This window comes from Rhinoraja longicauda, chromosome 30 (assembly GCF_053455715.1).
Source record: "Rhinoraja longicauda isolate Sanriku21f chromosome 30, sRhiLon1.1, whole genome shotgun sequence".
NCBI classification, from domain to species: Eukaryota; Metazoa; Chordata; class Chondrichthyes; order Rajiformes; family Arhynchobatidae; genus Rhinoraja; species Rhinoraja longicauda.
In genome coordinates, this window is record NC_135982.1 from 29,826,928 (window position 1) to 29,852,814 (window position 25,887).

Genomic DNA, 25,887 nt, shown 5'->3' on the forward strand with positions numbered 1-25,887 from the left:
AAAGGTGGAGGCACACCCCTCCAACTGTGGGCAGTGGAGGAGTGGCGCTGGCAAGGCAAGGCAAGGCTGGATGGGACAAAGAGGGCAGGTATGTGCAGGGTGAAGGGGTACCTCCCAATCGTTGCTCCCTCCCCACCCTCACAAACTCCGGCTTAGTCGTGTTAAGGTTTGCTGGACTTCTAAAGATAAATATGCTGAGGGGTGGAAATGACCAAATGATAAGTTACATTTGATGCTATTTGACATCACAATAGCATGATGACATTGTGCTATATCTTGTAATAACAATACCCATCTTAAAAGTATCTGTGCATTTCTTTCATTAACTCTGAAAATTAGCTCCCTGTGCATTTAGTGGAGGTGAGAAATGTGTTTTATTGTCAGATGTCCCAGGTAGAACAATTACATTCTTACTTGGAGCAGCACAATAGAATGTAAATATAGAGCACTGTGCACAATGGAATAAGCCAGAAACAAATGTGTGTGTGTATATATATATATACAAAAAATAGACCTAAAATGCTGGAGGAGGTCAGCGGGTTAGGCACCATCTCTGGAGAAAAGGAATGGATGACGTTTCGGGTCGAGGAACTTCACCCATTCTTTCTCTCCAGAGATGCTGCCTGTCCCGCTGAGTGTCTCCAGCATTTTGTATCTATCTTTGGTTTAAACCAGCATCTGCAGTTTTATGTGTATGTATGTGTGTATATATATCTATATGTATGTATATCTATATGTGTGTGTATATATATCTATGTGTATGTATGTGTGTATATATATCTATATGTATGTATATCTATATGTGTGTGTATATATATCTATGTGTGTGTATGTGTGTATATATATCTATATGTATGTATATCTATATGTGTGTGTATATATATCTATGTGTGTGTGTGTGTATATATATATATAAAACACAAATATGTATTATATATATACATATTTGTGTTATATATATATATATATAATATATATACATAGAACAAACAAAAACGTGTTTTTATGACACCACTCTTTAAAATGATTTGGTTTATGTGGGAACTTCGTATGACCTACATGCAGTTATGGAAGAAATTGAAGATGGAAATGGATTTCTGTGGTCAGCTGCAAGAGAGGATGAAAGGTTTTAATGAGGCTATAGGTGGTCAGGTACAATGGCTGGTACAGGTCCCATCATTTGTCTTGGAGTTGTCTGTGATGGTGATCATGTTCACTGCTGCCCTTGGCCACTGGGAGGGGCAACTGAGGACAAATCTAGGAATGACTTTTCCTGTGGCAAAGAACAGAGTTCTCTTTGTGGTTACCACAGTTATATTGGTCTCCTTTCCTGAAGATGTTTGTATGGTGCACTTTGCAGCGTGTGCTTGGGTTGCATATTGCCAATGTCAATTGGACCATTCTGGCAGTTGGCACGAATGGAATCTGAGCAAGGCCAGTTGTAAAAGCGGCAAGTATTGAAATACGGTAAGGTAGTAAATGTTGCAACAACATGTTTCTTATTATTGAGTACTTCACTTTCTAAAGTTGCTAAAGTTATCCAGGGCAAGGTGCCCTTCAATAACACCTGGGATAAAATTATACTATTATACGTATCCAAATCAAATTGCCTCAGATCACAAGACATTGAGTGTTCCAATTCCAGGTAATTCTTCTCCTACATACACTCACGTGTCCATCTAATGTTCTTCTTTTTTCACCTGCCACCCCACCTCTCCCCCCACCTAGTTCCATCTGCTCATTCCCTCCCCTAGCCCTGGGTGCTATTGCTGACCATCTTTTTTCTTCCTTCTCAGTCCTGATGCAGGGTCTCAACCTGAAACATCGACTTACCACTTTTGCCTTCACAGTTGCTGCTTGACTTGCCAAGTTCATCTAACATTCTGTTTTTTTGCTTTAGATCATTCTTCATGTATTCCAGAGATTACAGAGCGTGCATTGATATTTAATGGTCTGCTGACTCCTGCACCTGGCACTGTATACTTCATTATTACTGTTTGTCATCATCAATCACCTCTTTATTTTACCATTCCTGCTGTCCACCTTTCTATGTCCTGCATTTTTCAAGATCTTGCACAAGATTAAAACCCGTCCTCTAACATCTTCCAACTTGTGATGAAAACTCTTGAACCTGGAACTAACTTTGTTCTTTTTGGCATTGATACTGTGTGTACTTGCAGTACGTACCATTTTTATTTCAGGCTTGCCATATCTGCAGATCAGTAAAACTCTGATAATCTGGCACCTTTGGGAATTTGTTGGTGCCAGACAAGTAGATTTGCCAAATTATTGGATGTTACTTCACTCAACATGCTTTTTTTCACAGAGGTTATTATAGAGGTGCATAAAATCATGAGAGGAGTAGATCGGGTAGATGCACAGAGTCTCTGGCCCAGAGTAGGGGAATCGAAGACCAGAGGACATAGATTTAAGGTGAAGGGGAAAAGATTTAAGAGGGGTAACTTTTTCACACAGAGGGTGGTGGGTGTATGGAACGAGCTGCCAGCGGAGGTAGTCGAGGCAGGGACTATCCCAACGTTACATAGTACATGGATTGGACAGGTTTGGAGGGATATGGACCAAGCGCAGGCAGGTGGGACTGGTGTAGCTAGGACATGTTGGCCGGTGTGGGCAAGTTGGGCCAAAGGGCCTGTTTCCACACTGTATCACTCTATGATACGTTGTTTTACATGTAACACAGTGGTATATTATATTTTTCAGTGAGTTTAAGCAAAAGGGGAAATGTCTGCAGGCACAACCCTGCCTCTGCTGACCCAGACCCTGACCCAGACCCTGGCCCTGGCTCTAGCAGTACGCCCAGTCCACACTGCAGATCACAATTCTGCCTACACACCTGCTCACACTCCAGACCCTGCCTCACATCCTGAACCCATGAGTGAGTTAAATGCCACACAAAAAAAATGGGTGCTAGATTATTGAATGTTGACTGTATTTGGCTTTGTTAAATGTATATTTACTTGGATGGATGTAGAGTTGGCTGAATTAGCTACTTACTGTAATGTACTGGAAGTGAGTTTTTTTTCCTGTTGGAACGATTTAACATTTGAGGAACTTTTTACACAGTGAAGTTCATTTTTTTTGGCTGATGCTACAGTTTTTGCTGCAGTATTCTCAGCCACCAGCATATGGCAGTGTTGTACCACAGACTAGTTATGAAGAATCTAGCACTGTTATGGGCCCCACTCATCCACAGGTTTGCTACTTATCATTAGGATTACAATTTCTTAAGAACCCACAGCAGTGTATCCCAGAGTGGCTGCCTGGCCTGGATCAATTGGGTACAAATACTTCTACTGGCATATGGTTATCTGCTTGCACCCAATGAAGTAAAAATATCTGTTGTCAGCCTGGTAACTCCAGCAATACTTCTCAGTGTTTCAGTTCTGCGTCTCTTTAGCTGGATCAGATAAACAGGGTCACTGTCATTTGTCCACAAACTCGTCCATCTCAACTCATTTCCTAGAGATGTCCAACATGTGTTTAGTGCCAGACGAAACATCCCTTGCATCCCTTGCCATGCTTTAGGCATTCTTCTTCTAGGTGGCAAGAGGTTCTGCTGAAGCCCATTACTCCAACAGGCCTAGTACTTGATTAGGGAAGGAAAGAACTGCAGATGCTGGTTTAAACCGAAGACAGACACAAAAAGCTGGAGTAACTCAGCGGGACAGGCAGCGAAGGAATGGGTGAAGTTTTGGGTCGAGACCCTTCTTCAGTACTTGATTAGTATGGGTGTCAGGGGAGAAGATAGGAGAATAGGGTTGGGAGGGAAAGATAGATAAGACATGATTGAATGGCAGAGTAGACTTGATGGGCCGAATGGCCTAATTCTGCTCCTTTCACTTGTGAACATGAGGACACTAGCCAAGGCGCTGGGAATCGCGACAAAGTCACAGCTGACAAGTGTCTGCACTTTTCCAGCCCTTATGTCTACACATTTGGGGGAAAAACGTTAGACGCGAGAAAAAGCTTACATACGTTTGGACTGTTTTTCTGTAAAATCGTTGAGTAAAAGAGGTCTGTTATTTGTGTCTCCTATTTATCTGGAATCTAAAGCCAGAGGGTATTAAGCTGTTTTTAAACCGGAACGGCACTACTTATTTGGTTCTGGAATCAGCAAAATAAAGGAGCCCTGAAATTGTTGATATATCCTTGCGCCACCCCTGGAGAGATCATATTTACAATGGTTCTCAACAGAATGCATTTGGAAAACAGCCTATTGTGGAGTGTTATTCTACATATATCTTTAGACTTTCTACAATGACAATAATTTTATTTCGTGAATAGACAATAGACAATAGACATTGTTTCCACATACCAATAATGGTACTCCTTTCTCTCCACCCCACAATCAGTATGACCTGGTTGACCTTCCATGTTGTTCAGGGATGCGGTCTTCTGTTGCCAGCCCTGTTTTGTTCTGGCCTTCCCTATCTTTCAGTCTGAAGAAGGGTTCCGACCCGATACGTCACCCATTCCTTTTCTCCAGAGATGCTGTCTGACCCGCTGAGATACTCCTGCGTTTTGTGTCTATCTTCTGCATTGATGCTGCCTAACCCGCTGGGTTACTCCAGCATTTTGTCCCTTTCCATGGTACTCCTCTTCCCAAACCAAACATGGACTACACACTGGTAGGATACTCCCCCATCTGTGAACAAAACTAGCATGCACCTGCAGCTGGAGGAGATGCAAAATATCTTAGCTCCAAATCCAACTAAGATGGGCAGAGTGAAGTGAGGAATGTTAATCACCCAATAACTCGATGTTTATTGCACAAACCTCAGGCATGAGACACAACACAAACCTTATATCTCCACATACTTTGGGCTAATGGCAGTTTATGTGCTGTGCCATTTAAATATACACAATTGTTTTAATACCTCAACTGAAAATCAACAGCAGGCTTATGAGAATCGGAGAAGACAGGTTAACAATTTGGCTGGTAACCTCTTGTCAGAACTGCACGTTGAAAATGAACAAACCTGTTGAGGATATTTCAGACGAAGTATTTTCAGTTGTTCCTGTTTTCCCTCCTTAATGCTGTGTGATTTTGCAGCACCATGTCTCAACAAGCATTTGAGTAACCTGGTTTTATGAAGGAGTTTTAGATTCTTGTAGTTTTTTTTTAACTAAATGGAAACTGGTTATATCTGCTTCTGATTCCACAAGTGAATTTATTAGTTTTGTAAGTAGGATGAAATTGCACCACAAATGTCACAAGTTTCTACATTTACCACATGCTGTCTAAACATTGCAATGAAAATGCCAGTTTTGCAAGAGTCTTAAAGATCCCCACTAGGTCCTATAAAGTAGAATTAAATCAAAGAACTCTCTCACAGTTTTTATTACTATCAAAGCCCTTTAGTTTGATTCCTGGCCAATATCTTTTTGCCAACATTCACATTCTGTATCAAAATTATTCATTGTATTCCACAACCTAAACTTCCTGTTAATTCATTCACACCTTGTTTTTCAGCTTTTTTAGAATTTTGAAAACAAAATCATAACATTGACACAGTGATTCACAAGCATAATGAGTTATAATTTGGGACTGGTGGGATACTTGGTTATTCTGGCTGTTGAAGTATGGAAAATGTCCCAAGCAAACATAGTTTCCCCAATGGTCCGGTGGGCGTATGTGCTGTGTGATGTGCTACTAGGTTGTACAGATCAGGAATGGTTTATAGTTGTGATGTGTTTGCAGGTCTAAGCCAAGGAACTAAATTTGCCCTGCGTTCCTTTTGGTTGGAGAGTAGATATCTCAGTAATTGTTCCTGCTTCTGATTGCAGAGCAATTGACAGAACCAAAAGGCAAACTGGAATGGGAGGACCTTCTACAGATCTACTGGAATTAATATTGGAATTACACTTGCTTGAGGTACCAGAGGCAGTGGTGGCAGAGTGTACAACAGTAACAGCAACCTAAGGTTACAGCACAATTCTTGATTATTGTGGGTGTCAGGGGTTATAAGGAGAAGGCAGGAGAATGGGGTTGAGAGGGAAAGATAGATCAGCCATGATTGAATGGCGGAGTAGACTTGCATGGGCTGATTGGCCTAATTCTATTCCCATGACTTATTAACTTATTAACAAGAAATAATGCTTTGCAGTGGTTCATAAAACATCTGGAAATCATGTCTTTGAGGGAGAAAATCTATGGGAATATTAAGATAGTATTTCAAGGACACTAAGTGCAATTTCATTGTTATTGATGATAATATCCAGCATGCTACCTACTTGCCCCACAATCTACTGCTTCTGCATCAAAACAACAATAGTGAGACTCCTCAGAAAGCAAGTGGCCATCCTCCTAATGCTGTATGAGTTAGATGACCACTCCTCCATTGACCACAGGGATGGCCAAAGGGATTGGATATCTGGCTTTCTCCCTTGCAGACCTGGTGTGCTTATTCCAATGGATGGCTTCCATCCCGACAGTGAAATCTGTGATGCCAGGGGGCAACATCATGATCAGTCTATGCTTGTGAATTCTACCGCTGCTTTAGACACTGCTTTAGCCATGAGGCCACGTCAGCCATGAGGCCGCTGCTTTAGACACTGCTTTAGCCATGAGGCCACGTCAGCCATGAGGCCGCTGCTTTAGACACTGCTTTAGCCATGAGGCCACGTCAGCCATGAGGCCGCTGCTTTAGACACTGCTTTAGCCATGAGGCCACGTCAGCCATGAGGCCGCTGCTTTAGACACTGCTTTAGCCATGAGGCCACGTCAGCCATGAGGCCGCTGCTTTAGACACTGCTTTAGCCATGAGGCCACGTCAGCCATGAGGCCGCTGCTTTAGACACTGCTTTAGCCATGAGGCCACGTCAGCCATGAGGCCGCTGCTTTAGACACTGCTTTAGCCATGAGGCCACGTCAGCCATGAGGCCGCTGCTTTAGACACTGCTTCAGCCATGAGGCCACGTCAGCTTGATTTACAGCTTGTTTATGAGACACTATTCAATTCTGAATCACCTTGTCAGTTTTGTATCTAGCTGAGTGGAGACTGTAGCAGAATACCTAACCCTCATGCAGATCCTGACATGCTGCATTACCCATGAGTATCACTTGTCAACAAGTACTTGTAGTAAATAGCTGCTGAAAGCTGTTAATTCTACAAATTGTAAAATTGCTGAAATTCTTTCAGCCACCTGGAAACCCAGAGTGTGCTGTCCACACTGTCACAACAATGTCAAATAATACTAACAGTTTCATACTTAATAACCCTGAAGAATGCAAGCAACAGCAAGCAAGGGGAATTAAAACAATTCCAACTTTTCTCACTGTCTTCATTAGATCAATTTCCTTGTCATACCCCTAGCTAGTTTTATGGGCTCATAGTTTAAATCTCAGTCACCCCGGCTAAAAAAATCCTAGAGTAACTTGCATATCAATCCATTGTATTTTTTAAATTGTACGGCTGCTAGATTGATAAACTGACTTGCATGCTACATGATGTCAAGTTCCACGATGGCCCTGAGGTAATCCTGGCCTTGGCTGGTTCAGGGGGAATATTGACAATGGCCTTCATTGAGGTTCAAGTTCAGTGTCAAGTTCATCATCCAGTTTAATGTGTCGTCTCTTGCAGTGCATAAGAAAATGGCAGCCACTTAACCCTTAATCAAGTGGCTGTCCTTCAAGTATGTGCGTCCATAGCAAGTGTCGTCAGGCTGTCCGCCCCTGTGAAGAATCACTGCTGAACTGGAATCTGATCTAGTACATGCACACATTCCAGCTTGGATAACCAGACAATAATTAGAATTGAGAATATTTCCCTTGATTCGAGGACAGGAGCAGCTGCACTTCTAGGTGAGGTCAGCTAACTGTACACAGATCAGGTTTTAAGAGAGAAGGCTTCAGCAATTAGTGCTATGTCAGGCAGTGCTGTTATCCCTTGGAATTCAAAGGGAAGAAATGGCCATTGACAACTTTGCTAATTGTTAACTTCATTCTTGGAGATGCTTCAAAATTAAAAGCCTGAATAGAGTGGATGTGGAGAGGATGTTTCCACTAGTGGGAGAGTCTAGGACCAGGGGCCATGGTCTCAGAATTAAAGAAAGTTCCTTTCGGAAGGAGATGAGGAGGAATTTCTTTAGTCAAAGACTGGTGAATCTGTGCAATTCATTGTCGCAGAAGGCTGTGGAGGCCGTCAATGGATATTTTTAAGGCAGAGGTAGATAGATTCTTGATTAGTACGGATGTCAGGGGTTATGGGGAGAAGGCAGGAGAATGGGGTGAGGTGGGAGAGATAGATCTGCCATGATTTAATGGCGGAGTAGACTTGATGGGCCGAATGGCCTAATTCTGCTCCTATCACATATGACCATATGAAAATGCTGCCTGTCTGGGAGGAAGAGCTGGAATGAGGATAACATTAATGATCAACAGGGTGATTGAAGAGATGGATTTTGAAGAGTTTATTTGAGGATAATTCTGAGCTGCTGAGGCAGAGGGGTTTGGGGAAGGTATTCCAGGGCATAAGACGCTGGATACTGAAAGTTTGCCCACCATCGGAGAGAAAGGTTCCTAAAATATTGGGAGCATTTTTTTTTGCAACAACTGGCCTCCACTGGCCTCTTTAAAACTGAGCTCAATTATAAGTAAATATGTCCTCATATATGCATTATCTTCATGTGCTACTGAATATCTGACAAGACGTTGCCTCATATCCTGTAAACAGACTACCAGGCACTGTCAGACGGTCCACCTGCTGCCCTGAAGACGATTGCCTTCCTCTTTAGGACACTGCCATAACAAGGTTGTGATGGATTGCTCTGGTGCCAGTCCCTCTTGCTGATGACAAGGTAACGTACATTCCTGTTGTCAAGCTGCCCCTATGCTGTCAGCAGGGCCTGTGTTCCTACAGTGTGGTCATGATCACTTTACATCTGCGCTTCAGTCTCGCTGCTAGGGCCATCTTGTCTTCACTGGCAACAAAACTTCATGTCCGATTTGCAAATTTATTGAATACATGTGCAGTAACAGTAAAAACAGCAGAAATCTCCGAGGATATGGTAGCAATCATTGATTTGTACTTTATTACAAAGCTCTGCATTATTTATCTTTATGAGACCATTAGATTTTGGCTTGCAAACATTGGAGTTTTATATTTTTGATAAACTCAGCTAAATAGCAGTCTATCCTGCACACTCAATGAAATTTGGAATATGGTTAGCTCAGGGGCCATTTACATGAAATCAGTCATTTTCATTTCCTTGTTATAACCAGACAGCAAAAGTTGTTATTTTGGCAAGTGTTTGCCTGTGTGTGTGTGTGTGTGTGTGGTGTGTGTGTGTGTGTGTGTGTGTGTGTGTGTGTGTGTGTGTGTGTGGTGTGTGTGTGTGTGTTTGCCTGTGTGTGTTTGCCTGTGTGTGTGTGTGAGAGAGAGAGAGCGTGTGTGTATATATTGGCACATATTTTGCTGCCAGCGGTTGCGAATGGAATTGCTGGCACTTGTCCTTTTAAACACATGCATAGTCAAACCTGGAAGTCATAAACTTACTCTTCAGTAGTTGGCATTTTCTGTGTCAATACAATCTGCTCCCAGTGCAGGAGGAGGGTTGAATTTTGCTGATTATTTCCCAACACTTGGAATGAAAAACTGCTTGTCAGATCCTGCATCGGCGATAACCCAGGGCCTCATAACCTCCAGAAAATAAAATTAAGGAGATAAATTCCTTCTTTACTATTTGTTTCATTTGTTTTTCCATTATTTAAAGGTCTGTTTTACATTTTAATTTAAATTTTATTTTAATAAAGAGTTTTTTAAAGGTATCTAAATGTCAGATACACTCAGTAACACCTCATGTTTCTGCCAGCCATGTCTCCAACTTTGCCAGCAGCCAAGGCCTTCATGTTCTGGGGGCAGTGCTTCAATGCACCTCTGTTGGCCCTTCTACTGTTCCGATCTGTTGTTGGAGTCTGGGATTCATGACACCCTCTGCATTCGAATACAGTATGTTTGGGTATGGGCTAATTGTGTGCAATGGGCCCAGGCCAGTCAAATCTGGGACATCATAGATTTTTTTTTAAAGACAAAATTATTTACAGCCATCTCCTAGAACCACCTGTGGGGATATTTTGCTGAGTCAAGATTGCCATCTTACCCTTGCAGGTTAGGTGGACTTGTCCTTTCACATTCAACTAATCTGCGTCAAGCATTGATCACTGGCTGCTTGACATATCACACTTCATCACCAGGGTATCCCTGGCTATTCACCGTGGAGAAAGAGCGTTCGGAACGGCACTGAAAATCTCAAAGATAGACACAAAACGCTGTAGTAACTCAGCGGGACAGGCAGCATCTCTGGAGGGAAGCAATGGGTGACATTTCGGGTCGAGACCCTTCTTCAGATTGAGAGTCAGGGGAGAGGGAAACTACAGATATGAAAGGGTACAAAGAGCATGTAAGGTGTCCAAAGGACAGATCTCAAATTGGGTTATTTGGGAGCACACAGAGGACTAGTGTAAAGGACATGAGAAGAATATCAGTTCCCAAATTGTCCACCCACCTTCCCCAGTGGCACCTCCTGCCCCGTCTGTGACTTCCACATCATTCACCTCACATCCCGAGAAATGGAGTGGAAGTATGTCATTCTTGACCCTAAGCAACTACCTAAGTGAGAAGATATGTCTACACTGATTTTATCTCAGTTATAATTAGAATAGAAAAAATGCCCCCCTCATTCTGCTCTGTTTTGATACTGTGCATGTTTGTTATGCTGTGGTACTCTCTGAAGGTCTGTGGCATACACATAGTAGTCTCTCGATTCACACAGCCACATCTTGATCCATACAGCATGCGATCCCTCCCTGCAGTTGTCATTTTCTTTTAACAAATATTGTTAAACCCTTTACCCCTTTCATCCCCCTTTCTATTTTGTCTACAACTCTGTTGCCAGGAGTTTTGAATGGCCATTTCATAACCCACTACAGTTATACATCCATGTGTCTGGTACCATCAATTCATCTGCCTTACTTAACTGCAAGGACTCGAGGGAATATAGACCATCAAGTACTGCCAAACTCCTCTGTTTTCTTTTTTCTAACCTTTGGTTCCTTTGCCTTCTAAACTCGCTGACTAATCCCCTGCCTTCCATTTCCAACCTCTCCTATTGCAGAATGTGTGCTTGTTCCCATCCCCCTTCCAAGCTCGTTCAACTCCTCCCCACGGTCATTGGTAGCAATCTCACTGCTTCAACAAGTTATAATTCTCTGCCATGCATGATGTATTGGATAATAAGTAGTTAAGTATACTACAAGTTACTAATGGATATGCATTATAATAAATAATAGCGAGCTGGGAATTTCTTACAAGGCAGTAAAACAAAAAGGAATGCATGGGGTTACTTTAAACTTAGAAATACATCAAGGGATTCAGGTGGTTTATATTCTGTGCATGATTATAAATAGTTGAACAAATCAGTAACAACCCAAGAATGCAAAAGTTTATATATTTAAGATAATTAAAGCAATCAGTTCTGACCAGTGTTCATTGGTATGTTCACATGTATTTCTTCATTTCAGTCCTTGGATTTATATTACAATTTAAATCTACTTCTTCACCCTTTTACAATATTTTTTTCCATTACGTTCCAGCGTCAAAGGTTTCTCTTTGAGCCACAGATGTTGTTTCCCACCTGATCTGAATTCACGTTCTGTTCTTGCCCTGACAGTGATCCTTGCTGATGCTGGCTCTCAGCTGCAGCCACACTCTGACGTTCATGAGAAACCAACGGCACAACCACAGTGAGCTCAGAGTTGTGGTAGGCTGATGCTGCAACCCTCTACCTGATATTCTTCTCAGCATTCAAAATAAATACTCACTTTCTTAAAGTTCCTTTTGGAGATAAACTCGACAAAAAAAAAGTGGTATAAAGTGATTATAATTGGGACTATTACAGAGCAAAAATCCATTTATTTTATATGAGGCCTAATATATAATGTGAGACGCTCATATCTATATAGTGCACTCATTAGATCGGGCATGTAGAATATCCTGTCCAGGAATTACCAGAATATGTTTTGCTTAATCAAGTACGTGACCAGCATTAATGTCGATCACTGTCTTAACCAAGTTGTGTGGCTGGAACCTCTGTTGTTATTCTGATATTGTAGAGGTATACCTTCCTTGCTTGCATCCAACATACATAAGCACAACTTGGTAGAAGCAAGATATTGGGAATGCTAAATGAGCGCAGGGGTTTTAATCAATAAAACTTTACCACCTGGATTGCAGCAAACTGGCAAAATATTTGGGGGTTTCTAGTCTTCAGTGTAGTGGAGGATTATCCCTGCTTCAGTGACTGACTGACCTACCTGCTTGCTTACATGACTTTGTGGAATAATGTGGATAGTCCAAGTGAAGTGGTGTACCACTGAGCCCGAGGTGAAGGTTCAGATTTCTAGAGGGGTCTTGACCTGGAGCTTCACCTATTTTTCTCCTGAGATGCCGTCTGACCCGCTGAGTTCCTCCAGCTTTTTGTGTCTATCTTCACCATACATATTACCTCAGAACCACTTCAAACCTGATGTGAGACCATTTACTTCCCTCTGCACAAAGCAGTCATTGATCATGAGAAGAGTTAACTGCAACTTGCATTCTTTTTGACTGTATTTTATAGTTCTGAATAAGTAGCAGCTGTCTGTTAGGTTGTGGAATATTGGAGTGTAAGATGGCACTTTAGGTTTACAATGTCAATTAGAATGAATTGGAATCATACTTGAACTTCATATTGCAACAGCTTTATGCCATGTGGGTCTGATCCACTTGACTATCACCATCCTTACGGGAAAGCACCATGGCTCAGTGATATAGCTACTGCTTCAGCACCAGAGACCCGGGTTCGATCCTGACTACAGGTGCTGTCTGTGCGGAGTTTGTACCTTCTCCCTGTGACCATGTGGGTTTCCTCCAGGTGTTCCAGTTTCCTCCCACACTCCAAAGATTTGCAGATGTGTAGATTAATTGGCTTCTGTAAATTGGCCCGAGTGTGTAGGATGCAAAAGTGGGATTACATAGAATTAGTGCACGGGTGATCGATGGCTGGGGTTTTCTTGGTGGGATGAATGGGCTGTATCTCTACATTAAACTAAAGCAAAAGGCTGATTTGGAGTTTGGGCATTCCCAACACCCCCAGAAGGACATTGATTTAACAATAGAGCACCAACCGGTTTGGCAGTGAGCAATCAATGAAGCTGTAGTTACAGGCACAGAGAAAGGTACACTGATGATGTCTTCATAAGTCTCACTTTCCATCCATAGTAATATTGCACCACATGACTCCAACTGCACTTATACTAATTTTATTTGAATGATACAAGGAAGTAACAGACCTGATAATTTACTTGTCAAACATAAATGCAATCAGTGCTTTATTTGTTATGTTCGGCACTGGGACCTCAAAATACCAGGAGCTGTGTATAACATAGATGCATCTGAATAAGGCTGACTTCATAAGGGAGTGCAAATATCACATTTATTCATTCTGTAGTAAGAATGTGGTAGACTGAAAATCACATAGAATCTGTCTAAACAAATATATTAGGATTTGTACATTATTTAGATTACACTGGCATTCCTATACAAATCTATTTTCAACTTTTTTTCCAGTGTTTCATTGGTCTATTCATAGCAGAACAGAACTATTACTACTACATTTTCTGTTCAGTTTTCTCTCTCGCCTCCCCATGGAAGCTGCTGCCTTCCAGGCAGAAAAACAGTCCTTTCTGTGGCCGTTCCATTGGCATTGATGCAGGTTTGCAACAACCACCACTTGCCAACTGCCTCTTCCCTATGGTTCCCAGACATCTCTGCTCCTTGCAGTCTTTGCAGATACCAACATGATGTCTAAAATATGTGCTCTGGTGACCATCATCCTTCAGAATTAGAATCTGTTCTGCTTGTCTCCTCACCATCTCTCCTAGAAATGCTGACTTATTTTGAAGGAAAGTATCAAGGCGGCTACTTGTCTTTGGTACCTGGCCTAATTTATTGGTTTATTAAAGACACTGCACGTTGATATTTGTTGATTTCAGAGATGGAGGGCATAACACTGGGGCCTGACCCTGTTCCTACCTGGCTATCTTTCATGCATTCAATTGGAAAGCATGTAGTTGGGAGAACCAAGCCTAATTTTGACCCTATTGCCAATAAGGCTAATTTTAGTGTCCATTTGATAGCAACTATCCTTATATAAATATAGAGGTTTTTTCCCTTCCGAGTATTGTGGCGTATTTAATTTTGTACTCCATGGTTTATGAATAGGTTAAAGATGGCTGACAGAGCTATGTTGGCAAAAGTATTCTATGAAACCAGTTGGTACCATGTAAGATATCTTTGCCATGAGGTCTCATCAGACCATCATGACACTTTGTAATCTAAAGTAACAGCCCAGGCACTCTTGTGCAAAAGAATGTAAGTGGATCTGACAAATGAATACTTGGGCTGGAAGAAGTGGTGCCTTGTCGTAGTGGGAATTATTACCCTTAATGGATGAGGGAGGGCAGGCCAAAGAGAAAATGATGGGGGTGGGGAATATAGGAGAAAAACATTCTTAGGAACAGGAAAGAGGCCATTTATTTCAGTAATCCATAACCTCATCTAATTGCCTTCAAACTTTTATATACTGCCTGGATTCAGTGGCCTTTCATGGTAAATTATTCCACAACTTTATTAGTCTTTTAATAAAGCTACTCCACCTGATATTTCTTCTTGCTACTAACTTTCTGATTTTTAATTTGTATTCCCTGTATTTGTGTTGCAGTAAAGTTATGTACCATAGTTAATAAGTTTGCAGCATCAGCGTTATCAGTGCTCTTCACAACTGTGAAAACGTCAAAGAAGGCACCTCAAAGGTTTCTCTCCTCCAAGTGGGGCTTGCTCAGCTTCCTCGAAAGAGGCAGAGGTTATTCAGCTTGCACAACTCTTGGGCCGAAGGGCCTGTTTCCATGCTGTATGACTCTAGGACTATAATAACACTTGCCACAACTGTTCCTGTGTTCTAATCACAGTCACAAGAGATTCTGCAATGAAATCTGAATCCAACTTGCACAGGTGTTAGACCACGTGATAAATTGAATTTTTCTTTACAACAGTCAGTGTTTTGTATTTGCCTGCATTGATTGGTCCTTCATCCTTGCTGTTGCTGAAGGGTGGCTGTTCATTTAATGATCACGGCAAAATTGCATCTCCCACTGTCACTGTGAAAAAACATTTGAAATGTGAGGTGAGCCAATATATAATTAACATAATAGCGGAGTCTATACACGACAAAGAATGTTCTGGAATCTTGGGGAAAATAAATATAGTTCAAGGCAGCAGCATCAAAATCGAACTTTGATGATCTTATCAGCTTGTGTAATCTTCTACAACAAGGATATTAATGAGGAATGAAGCTCCTTTTCTACTTTCATTATTGAGCATCAGCATCAAGCACTAGGGGCTTTGCATCTCTAATTGGCCACCTGTGGCCTTCATGAAATGAAATATCCAATTTTGTTATGTGCCAAATGAGGGCAGTTTTGTGCCAAGTGCTATGTCCACCAACAACTCGGTTAGCATTTACTGAACGCATTTAAAAAAGGGTCTTGGCTCGAACCTTTGCCCATTCCTTCTCTCCAGAGGTGCTGCCTGTCCCGCTGAGTTACTCCAGCTTTTTGTGTCTATCTTCGCATTTAACAAATTCCTGTCAGAACGTAACCTGGACTGAATTTTAACTAATTCCTGTCATCATTGAGTCCTTTTGGATGTTATCTCTTGCTGGTCTGTCGTGATGTGCATGTATATACAAAACCAAAGGAAGAATGTAACTCCAGCACAAGAACAACTGCAAAAAATCAAATTAGGATTCTAGATCTTTAACGTCTGTAGCACAAGTTTCTGTCCAGATAACATGATCAACATTACATGAACACTAGTATCATTGTACAGGCTAAACTGGACTGTGCATTACATTATACTAGAAGCAGTATTTCAGATAGAATCTTCTAGGATTCATTTCTTCTTGATGTAGTCTCTTTTGTAACTGCAGTATTCAGAACACTTATAATACATTCTGTTAGTGTGTCCAGCGTGCATATTCAGCACATAAAGGGTATTTTCTCTGTATTTGGTCTTTTACTGTTTCAACATCCCTATACATTATATTACAATTGGTACCATCTAAATTATTTAGTGACGGTATAGTGCTAGTCTTCTCTGTTACAAGAACAAAATCACACACACGCGCACTCATATGTGGGGGAAGTCAAGATATGCCAGTCACTGCAAGCTTTAAGGACCATGTAAAAGCTTACACTGACATAGAGTTTGGAATGTAGACGATTTGGAGGTATTGATATTCTGAGTAATCTGGACACCGTTGGAGCTCAGAGAGACGTCTTTCTGTAATGGTTGACAATCGATAGGATGGTTAATAAATGGAAGGGTTTCAGCTTGAGTCAGGTTAGGCTGGGCAATCAATGAGAGGCACTGCTGGCAGCTGTAGATAAGGGTAACATGTATGACCAGAGAACGGAAGGCTGTAATGGAGATTTGGAGAGGTATTGAGTTCTATGCCAGATATGCCCGTAAGAGAGCACTGTACAACTGTAGAGGTATCCATACCAGAACCAGTCTGTGCAATATACCAATGTCAAACTGGACCATCTTCTGCCCCTTGTTCCACTTAAGCAGCATCAGTAACAGAGAGGGTTGTTCAGCCGGAGTACTAACAGTCGATGGGGAAGTACCTCCAGATCTTTGTTAGTCAGCAATAAATAAAAATAATAAAACAAGGATCCGTTGGGACTGTTTAAATAATGTTTTCTCTCTATCTGTCTTCTTGGAATTGCTGTAGTGTTCTAGTCCCCGTGTTAGCGGGCATTGACCTGGATTTGCCTGGGCTTATGTGTGCCAGGCCTCATCACCGGCACGTATGCATCTCCACCACTCTGTGGCACTGCTTGCACTTAACAAAACAGCACCAGTGGAATTTACAACTGCACCTTTCCACAATCTCCACCTCCTCTGTATTGAAGCTGCGGCCACAACACATCAGCTCACACCCGTCAATCGCCTTGGACGTCTTATTGCACTGACGTCCAGACGTCCCGAGAACCCCGCTCTTAAGGTCATGGTCACAGAAATCTGGGCTTGAGTCGAGGTAAACAAGGTCCTCGTCTGTGTGCGGCTTGAACTGTGAATTCTTGGGGACCAAGACTTTTGTGGAACCAATTTTCCTCTGCTCGACTTCTGTGGCTCCATCAAACTTCTCCTTCAGCACGTTGCCCACTTTCCTGAACGGGGGCATGGCTTTCCAGCAAGTCTTCACCTCACAGGACCCAGAAACGCCGTGACATTTACATTCCACCCTCATGTTGTTCAAAATGACCTACAAAGAGGAATGTGTAGTTAGACGTTGTAGAAAAATAACCGAGGCTAAACATCTTCAGGGCTTGATGTGGTACAGCACACAATATTGTTAATGTGTCACAGTTGTATTTGAACAGATCAGGGTTCAGTTGTTTGTTTGAACAGCACAACCATGACCGAGTCTGGAAACAGCTGCATCCTTGAAGGGATGGTGTCTCTTTGATGGGGAGTTTTTAATGCTACTTAATTCTTTGCACATTCTGCTGTGGAGGAACGTTTACACGATACCAACTCGAAATGTGTTTTCAATTATGGACTTTTTCCAAACTTGACATAAGGTGGGAACTAAGTTCTGTGGCTGTTATTACAAATGTTAGCATACTCTGAACGACATAAGTGAGATGAAATAATCAGAGAGGGGGAAAGACTCGGATAGTGAGTGTAGGTTTGGGAAGGACCTGCCAAATAAGGAGGTAGGTTCAGAAGAAACTTTGGAATCGAGTTGAGAGGGGATTCTTTGCAATTAGTGTAGTGACCGTGGGGAAGAACAGAGAGTGGGGAGAGAATAAGGGAACAAAGTGGGTATCATTCAGAAGGAAAGAGAATGACTGAATGAGACTTGGAGGAAGCAGTAATTGTGAATAAAAAATTGTGGTAGACCATGGGGAACGTACTGGGAAGGATGAGGAGAAATGGCATTTCCATAAAGTTGTGAAATTTCTTCATCTTCCTTGTATCTGATGTGTTTATGCACAGAGGCACCTAGATGTGACAGTGGTGTCCAGCGTCCATTGCACACGTTCGGAACACTGCTTCCAGCAAATTCAGTGGACACTCAAGCACAATCTAGCTTTAATCATGATTATGAAGCTTGCTTTGGTAATACTTAATGGGCCCTGTCCGATCAGGTGTGAACCATGGTACGTCATTTGGAATCTCCTGTGGGTAAGTGCCTTTAATTTAAGAATTAGGGTATTTATCTTACTTTGGCCCAACTGCCACCTCAGCATTACTCCATCAATGTCACCTCAATGAGAACTGAATATCCTCACCATCAACCCTCAGCAGGTGATTACCAGTTCAGCTCAGTTTAGTTTATTGTCACGTGTACCGAGGTACAGTGAAAAGCATTTGTTCCGTGCTAACCAGTCAGCGGAAAGACAATACGTCATTACAATCAAGCCATTTACAGTGTACAGATACATCATAAGTGAACAAGGTAAAGAAATGTTGCTGTAGGAGTAGAGATTTAAGAATGTGGCACGATTGCAATGTGTGATTGCAGATCTGCTTCTGTGGCTGGCACGCAAATAGTCACCTGGGTTGGGCACCATCTTGGAACGGTGGTGATCAGATTGGAAAGGTTGTAAAGATCAGGTTCCTGCCACCAATGACTCAGGTTGACCCTGAAGATACTAATCCTTCATGCACGTATATTTGACCGATGCCCTAGCTCTCCCTTCTCTGACACATCTCCACTGTTAACCCACTCTCTCTTCCGGAAGTCACAATCTGGGGCCAGGATCTCCTTATTTCCTCTGGAACTGCAATGTGAAGATAGCTGGAAACAGGCTTTGAACAAATTAACCATGCAATGTCTCATCCACTGGACATGACCTCTCAGTTGATCTTGCACTCATCATTATACCCTTTATTCTGTACCCATACACTGGCCAGCTCGGCTGTAATCATGTATAGTCTTTCCGATGACTGGATAGCACGCAACAAAAGGCTTTTCACTCGACCTTGGTACATGTGACAATAATAAAACTGAACTGGACTAAACTAAAAAATGTGTCCTTCAGTTCTGTCATGTAGGCTCTTCTGAATCGCTGATTCAGTAGAAGGGAATCTTTGTACAATTTGTTCAGTTGTGATGGAAAAACCTTTTGAATCAGAGTTGTAAATCTGTCGAATTCTCTGCCTCAGAAGGCAGTGGAGGCCAATTCCCTGGATGCTTTCAAGAGAGAGTTAGATAGAACTCTTAAGGATAGCAGAGTCAGGGGGTATGGGGAGAAGGCAGGAACGGGGTACTGATTGTGCCATGATCACATTGAATCAAGTCAAGTCAAGTCAATTTTATTTGTATAGCACATTTAAAAACAACCCACGTTGACCAAAGTGCTGCACATAGGGGCGGTGCTGGCTCCAAGGGCCGATTGGCCTACTCCTGCACCTATTGTCAATTGTCCATTGCCTATTGTCTAAAAGACCAGATTCATGTTCTGCAGGTTAAATCAAATTGGGACAAGACTAGGGTTGAGCTGACTGTCATATTTCATTTTTGGGGGGGTCTTAGGGGTGCCAAATATCTCACTCCCAAATACGGAACAAGGTGACATCACCGCCCCGCGCCCCACGTGACCTCACCCAGCCAGCGGCCACGTGCTCCCGCTCCACCAATGGCGGCCGCCCGGGCCGAGAGGCGGGTTGCTACACAACCTCCGTTAGGCGGCGCCCGGGTCACTGGACCTACACTGTCCGCACCTACACTGTCCAGAAGGTAGACACAGATTTTAACCAGCATCTGCAGTTTTTTTCTTACTACACTGTCCGGACCTACACTGTCCAGGCCTACAGCGTCCGGGCCTATAACGCCCCCCGGGCCTGATATGGGACAAGGGCGGTCCCGTACGGGACAAGCCGATTTCGCCCAAAATACGGGATGTCCTGGTTAATACGGGACAGTTGGCAACCCTAGGGGGTCTATCACAATGAATGCCTGGCAAAGCAATAACTTCTTATGCATATTCAAGATGATCATTAATCTTGCAATTGGCCACTGAAAATTGCCCCTAGTACGTACGTGAACTGTAGAATCTTAGTGAGGGTGGGGTGGGGGGAGGTGAGGTGCAAGGGAGGTTGAAAGATATTTGGGGCGAATGAAATGAGATTAGTGTGGACAGCGTAGTGTGGATGGGGATTTAGTCGGCAGGTTGGTCTCAGAGGGCCAAATAGTTTGTATCCATGTTGTCTATTACTCCATAACCTTTATCTAAAACACAAAGATTGCTTGAAACCAAAACCCAGACATTTTCAAGTTGAAAATGTGGAGTACCTTGTTAAAACAAAGGAGTTGAGGCATAATCATATTTTGTCAAAAATATCTTATTTTAACATTATAAACATCACATGATTAATATCAGCAAATATTAAACAAGCGATGAACATTTTGAACAGTGATAATGTAGCTAAATGTTAGGCAATCAACACATTGTTTACAGAATTTATTGGATAATAAAAATGAATGGATATCAGATTACTCCCCTGATTTAGGATTTGGCAGATATTGTCTATATTTAACATTTCAGTTGTTGTTTGTACTAGGAATATTGAATTATTCAACACTTCCAGTAGAACAATGTAAACATCACAGCAAAGTGAGAATTTGGTGTTGTAATGGTCAGATAATTTGAGCTATGTGACATTGAAGTAAGGGAAGTAGACTACATAACACTAGATGTTATGACTTTGTCTGTAGATTAGATGTCAAAATGCCACAATGACGTTATATCCATAATTCAGATGCACCACCCCTCCAATACGTGACCATGGGCCATCACTTTGGGCTTGCAAGTTCAGATGTGCAATCACGTTGCTGTGATTCCAACACTAGTCTTGCTTGAGGAGATGGGAGAGCGTAATGTGGGGGAGGTTATGTCAGTATTCATGCCTCGAGTGAAAGCCTTTTTATTAAAACAGAGCCCAATACCTCAGCATGCTTATCCAGCAATGAATGTCTCAGGCTTGCATGTTAACCTGTAGTAAACCAGCTGACAGCACAATTCCATCATTTATCTCCACACATTTTGATGAGGAGAGAGAAAAAACACAGGCATGCTTCTCCTGATTTTTAAAACAGCAATATCTCATCAATATCTGGGAACAGTTCCATCCAAGACTGCAATAAATCGCAGAGAATTGTGGACGTAGCCCAGACCATCACACAAACCAACCTCCCTTCCAGTGACTCCATCAGCACCTCACTTTGCCTCAGCCAGGCCAGCAGCATCATCAAGGACCAGTCTCACCCCAGTCACTTCCTCTTCTATTGTGGCCACTGAAAATTGCCCTATTGCCTCTATTGTGTAGTGACAATAAAGGTTTTTTACATTTACATTTTACATTTACATTCTCCCCTCTGACATCAGGCAAGAGGTACACAAGTTTGAATATGCACACCTCCAGATTCAGGGTCAGTTTCTTCCCAGCTGTTGTCAGGCAACTGAACCATCTTATCACCAACTAGAGAGCGGTCATGACCAGTCACCTACCTCATTGGAGACCCTCAAACTATCTTTAATCAGGCCTTACTGGGCTTTGTCTCGCACTAAACGCTATTCCCTTTATCCTGTATCTATACACTGTCGACTGCTCGATTTTAATCATATATAATCTTTTCACTGACTGGATAGCACGCAGCAAAAAAGCTTTTCACTGTACCTCAGTAAATGTGACAATAATAAACAAAATAATAAACCAACCAATAAACAATATTTTGAACGACTAAGAGCCAGGCAAGATGAAACAAAGGGAGTGGGGGTGGGAGAAGGGGAAGGGGATAGAAGATACAATTTACTCAAATTAAATTGAGGAAGAATCTCCAATGCCACCTAGTATTCCTCTAACATGTTTAGCTCATGCTGCTCCACAGCTCAGGCATATGGTTGAAAATCATAATGTATGCAATGTTAAGCAATTATGCCTTGATCTGGGAAAATATCTTAATGTCTTAAGGATTACAAGTAGGAGCCTAGTTATTACTCTAATTAATAAATATTGTCAGGAATTGGCAACTTAATTCCACAGTATTAATCAGCCATCCATATCACCCTTATTTTCCTGAAAATTATCTATATTTTCCCAAAGTCAACTTGTTATACAACACGATACAATAGAACATTATTTATCCCAGGAAGGACATTATTGGTTTGGTTACAGCAATAAAACACAATGAGATACATGAAACATGAAATTAAAGTGACGAGTGGAAAGTACGAAAAGAATAGAAACCTAGAAACATAGAAAATAGGTGCAGGAGTAGGCCACTCGGCCCTTCGAGCCTGCACCGCCATTCAAAATGATCATGGCTGATCATCCAACTCAGTATCCTGTACCTGCCTTCTCTCCATACCCCCTGATCCCTTTAGCCACAATGGGCCACATCTAACTCCCTCTTAAATATAGCCAATGAACTGGCCTCAACTATCTTCTGCGGCAGAGAATTCCACAGATTTACCACTCTCTGTGTGAAAAAAAACTTTCTCATCTCGGTCCTAAAAGACTTCCCCCTTATCCTTAAACTGTGACCCCTTGTTCTGGACTTCCCCAACATAGGGAACAATCTTCCTGCATCTAGCCTGTCCAACCCCTTAAGAATTTTGTACGTTTCTATAAGATCCCCCCTCAATCTTCTAAATTCCAGCGAGTACAAGCCGAGTCTATCCAGTCTTTCTTGATAGGAAAAGAATCATTAATTCAATAAAGTGACAGAGATGTCTAATCTGAAGAAGGGTCTTGACCTGGAACGCATCCTTTTCTCCCGAGATGCTGTCTGACCCGCTGAGTTACTCCAACTTTTAAAGTCACAAGGTTTAAGCTTGTTGGTATTGGGGATTTAGGATCATAGATCACATACCTTCCTTCCTGCTTCGTTGTTGTGCAGGTTCATCAGTGGCCTGCTGGAAGAAGCTCCTTTGCTTCGTTCCCTTACATCCACAAAAGACTGGGAAAAGGCCACACCGTAGGCAATGTTATCGGAACAGCCTGACCATTGAAAACCTATGTACAACAGTAATAAAAAAAATAATTGGAATAAAACTTTATCTTTATCTAATTCATAGAAAGTAACCCAAGTTGAGTTATGCAAGGAATATTCTTTCTCATTTTTGCTAATTAATAGTTCCACATTAATTTTTATAATCAATGTTTTCAAATTCTCTGTTCATAAGGACATTGATACGCTGTGCAATATACGTGACATATCAGAATTCTTCCAAGTTTATCAAGTTCTCCCTATCCAAATGGCTTTTTAACCTCGTGCCATTCTGAAATCCTGGTTACGTTGCCTCGTGGGATGCAAGAGGAATATAAACTAAACCTTGAGAAAAGTTGTTGGAAATTCCTCGCTGAATTCTCAAGGAACAAGCTTTAGAAAACTGCGACTGCCCATTTTGGATCAAAATGTAAATTAAGTAGCGATGTATCCTCTACAAAAATCCTTCCCTCCACCCCTCTCATCATTACTCCTGCCCTTATTGCACGGTGGAAAGGGTTAAATCGTACATTGTGATATTCTTCAAGCAATAGAAAAGCAATTTGATAACAGCAACAGTAAACGGCAGACTCCCAAATATACCCGCCAATTTCTAAATGTTGCAGTGATACTTGTTTAATGGTTCCTGGGCTGTTTTTACAGCATGCACAATAAAATGAGCAACCATATTTACACTTTCTGGTTCCTGATGTACCGAGGAGTCAAATTACTGATCAATTGCCTTTTCACACAACTTCAGCAAAGCAAAAAACAATGCTGCGTTTTATTTGGTTCCTTTAACTTTTTTTAATAGCTCTCCATTTCCAAGAGGGAATGTTTTCATTTGCTTAATCAACTAAGTAGATTTATAGCGTGCCTGGAGTTCACTTCAGCTGCTGGTTTTAATCACACGATCGACGAGATGTCCCTCATCTTGACTTTGACTGGGGTTTTAAGTGATAAACATTTCTTTCTTTCTCCTCACCATCTATAGTAGCTGTCTAGCCTAACTATCTGAACAGATTCCAGGCAGCTGACCTGAATTAAAGCCGATAGATTAATACCACCCTCAGGGAAAAAAAAAACATGATCAAAACTGCACATTTTTGGATAATTGTAAAATACAAAAGAGATGCCAATCAAATACACATTTTCACAAATACCACAAGATGTTTGTACTTGCATTAAATGGCTCGTTCATTCCCTAAAACAGGCAGAGAGGACTGATTTTAGTCTAAAGCAGTTGTTTCAAGTTACAGTTGCTCAGGATTTCTAAGAGGAAGCTGGTCTTATAAAGCATGGCTGGTGAGTCGTACCATACATTCATTGGGCATGTAGGAATTAAGAGGAAGAGGATATGTTTGAACCTCCCTCTTCAAGCATTTAATAGTGTCCCAAATGCATCGTAAATACTCAAGACTCCTAACTGAAGAGTAACAGTGGAAGAAAGTTGCATCTCAGAGACTGAGGGGTTGGAAAGAGGGGGAATATACCTTGGTGATTACTGTGAACCTTACTCCTTACTCTACCTGTTGGTTTCTCTCTGTTTCAAATACAAAATACTTAATGATGATAAAGCACAAGAAAGGGAATTTTCTTGCGTGTTCATTCACAATGAATATTAGCACTGGAAAGCGAGCTGTTTTCTCTCTCAGGCATTGAGTATCATCATCAAACACTGTCAGACCAAAAGTTAGAACATGAGTGGCTCCAAACCTTTCTTCTAACCACAGGTCTCGCTCAACCTGAGGAAAGGGTGAACTATACGTGATTTTGTTCATACCAGCCATTCCACTGCCTCTGAATTAGACCGTCAATTAATACCAGATTATGGTCACAAAACAAAATACTACAGATGCTGGAAATCTTAAATTCAAAACAGAAAATCCCCAACTGTTGCTAGACCTGTTAGATTGTTCCTGATTAACGGTAATTTGAAATGCACACCTAGATTGAAATTGGTGAAAGCAGACTTCTCAAAACAAACGAGACCCTCCCCTTCTCCAGTCATGGTCATCGAGTGGTAGAGTCATACAGTGTGGAAACAAGTCCTTTGGCCCAACTTCCCCACACCAACCACCTTGTCCTATCTACACTAGTCCCACCTGCCTGCATTTGGCCCATATCCTTCTAAACCTATTCTATCCATGTACCCATCTAACTGCTTCTTAAATATTGCGATAGTCCCTGCCTTAACTACCTCGTCTGGCTGCTCGACCCACACACCCACCACCATTTGTGTGAAAACGTTACCCTTCAGATTCCTATTAAATCTTTCCCCCTTCACCTTAAACTAATGCCCTTTGGTTCTTGATTCCCCTACTCTTGGCAAGAGACTCTGTGCGTCTACCTGATCTATTCCTCTCATGATTTTATGCACCTCTATAAGATCACCCCTCAGGCTCCTGCGCTCCAGGGAATAGAGTCCCTGCCTGCCCGTTCAGAACACAGGTCTTTCCAGGTGACGGGTATGTGGTGTCACTATCCAGGCAGTCCCCACGTGAAGCAAAATGTTAGGAATTACCATCAGGGCTCACTCCATGAACCGTCCGATCACAGCCACACTTCTCCAGCTCTCCACTGCTACAGGCACGAGTAACTGCAAAGGCCACTCCGGCGGAGGAGATTGCATACACAAAGGCTGCTTCTCTTGTTCCTGCATTCAAAGATATGACACTGGTTATTTAACTGCATTGAAGACACACACAGGATGTAGCAGTGCCGGCACAGTGCGGACATACATAGGCGGAACTAAGTAACATG

The 25,887-nt window shown here is 42.0% G+C and overlaps 1 protein-coding gene across 1 annotated transcript in view; it reads right to left on the bottom strand.

Annotated features, from left to right (window-relative positions):
* Positions 1 to 13,392: 13,392 nt before the first annotated feature.
* Positions 13,393 to 25,887, bottom strand: part of wnt4 (wingless-type MMTV integration site family, member 4) — a 44,693-nt gene continuing 32,198 nt past the window's right edge. The window contains exons 3-5 of the mRNA XM_078425544.1: positions 25,649 to 25,780; positions 23,008 to 23,150; positions 13,393 to 17,388 (exon numbers count right to left, since the gene is read on the bottom strand). Of these exons, the coding sequence (XP_078281670.1) occupies positions 16,921 to 17,388; positions 23,008 to 23,150; positions 25,649 to 25,780 (743 nt within the window). The 3' untranslated portion in view covers positions 13,393 to 16,920. The remainder of the gene's footprint in view (positions 17,389 to 23,007; positions 23,151 to 25,648; positions 25,781 to 25,887) is intronic.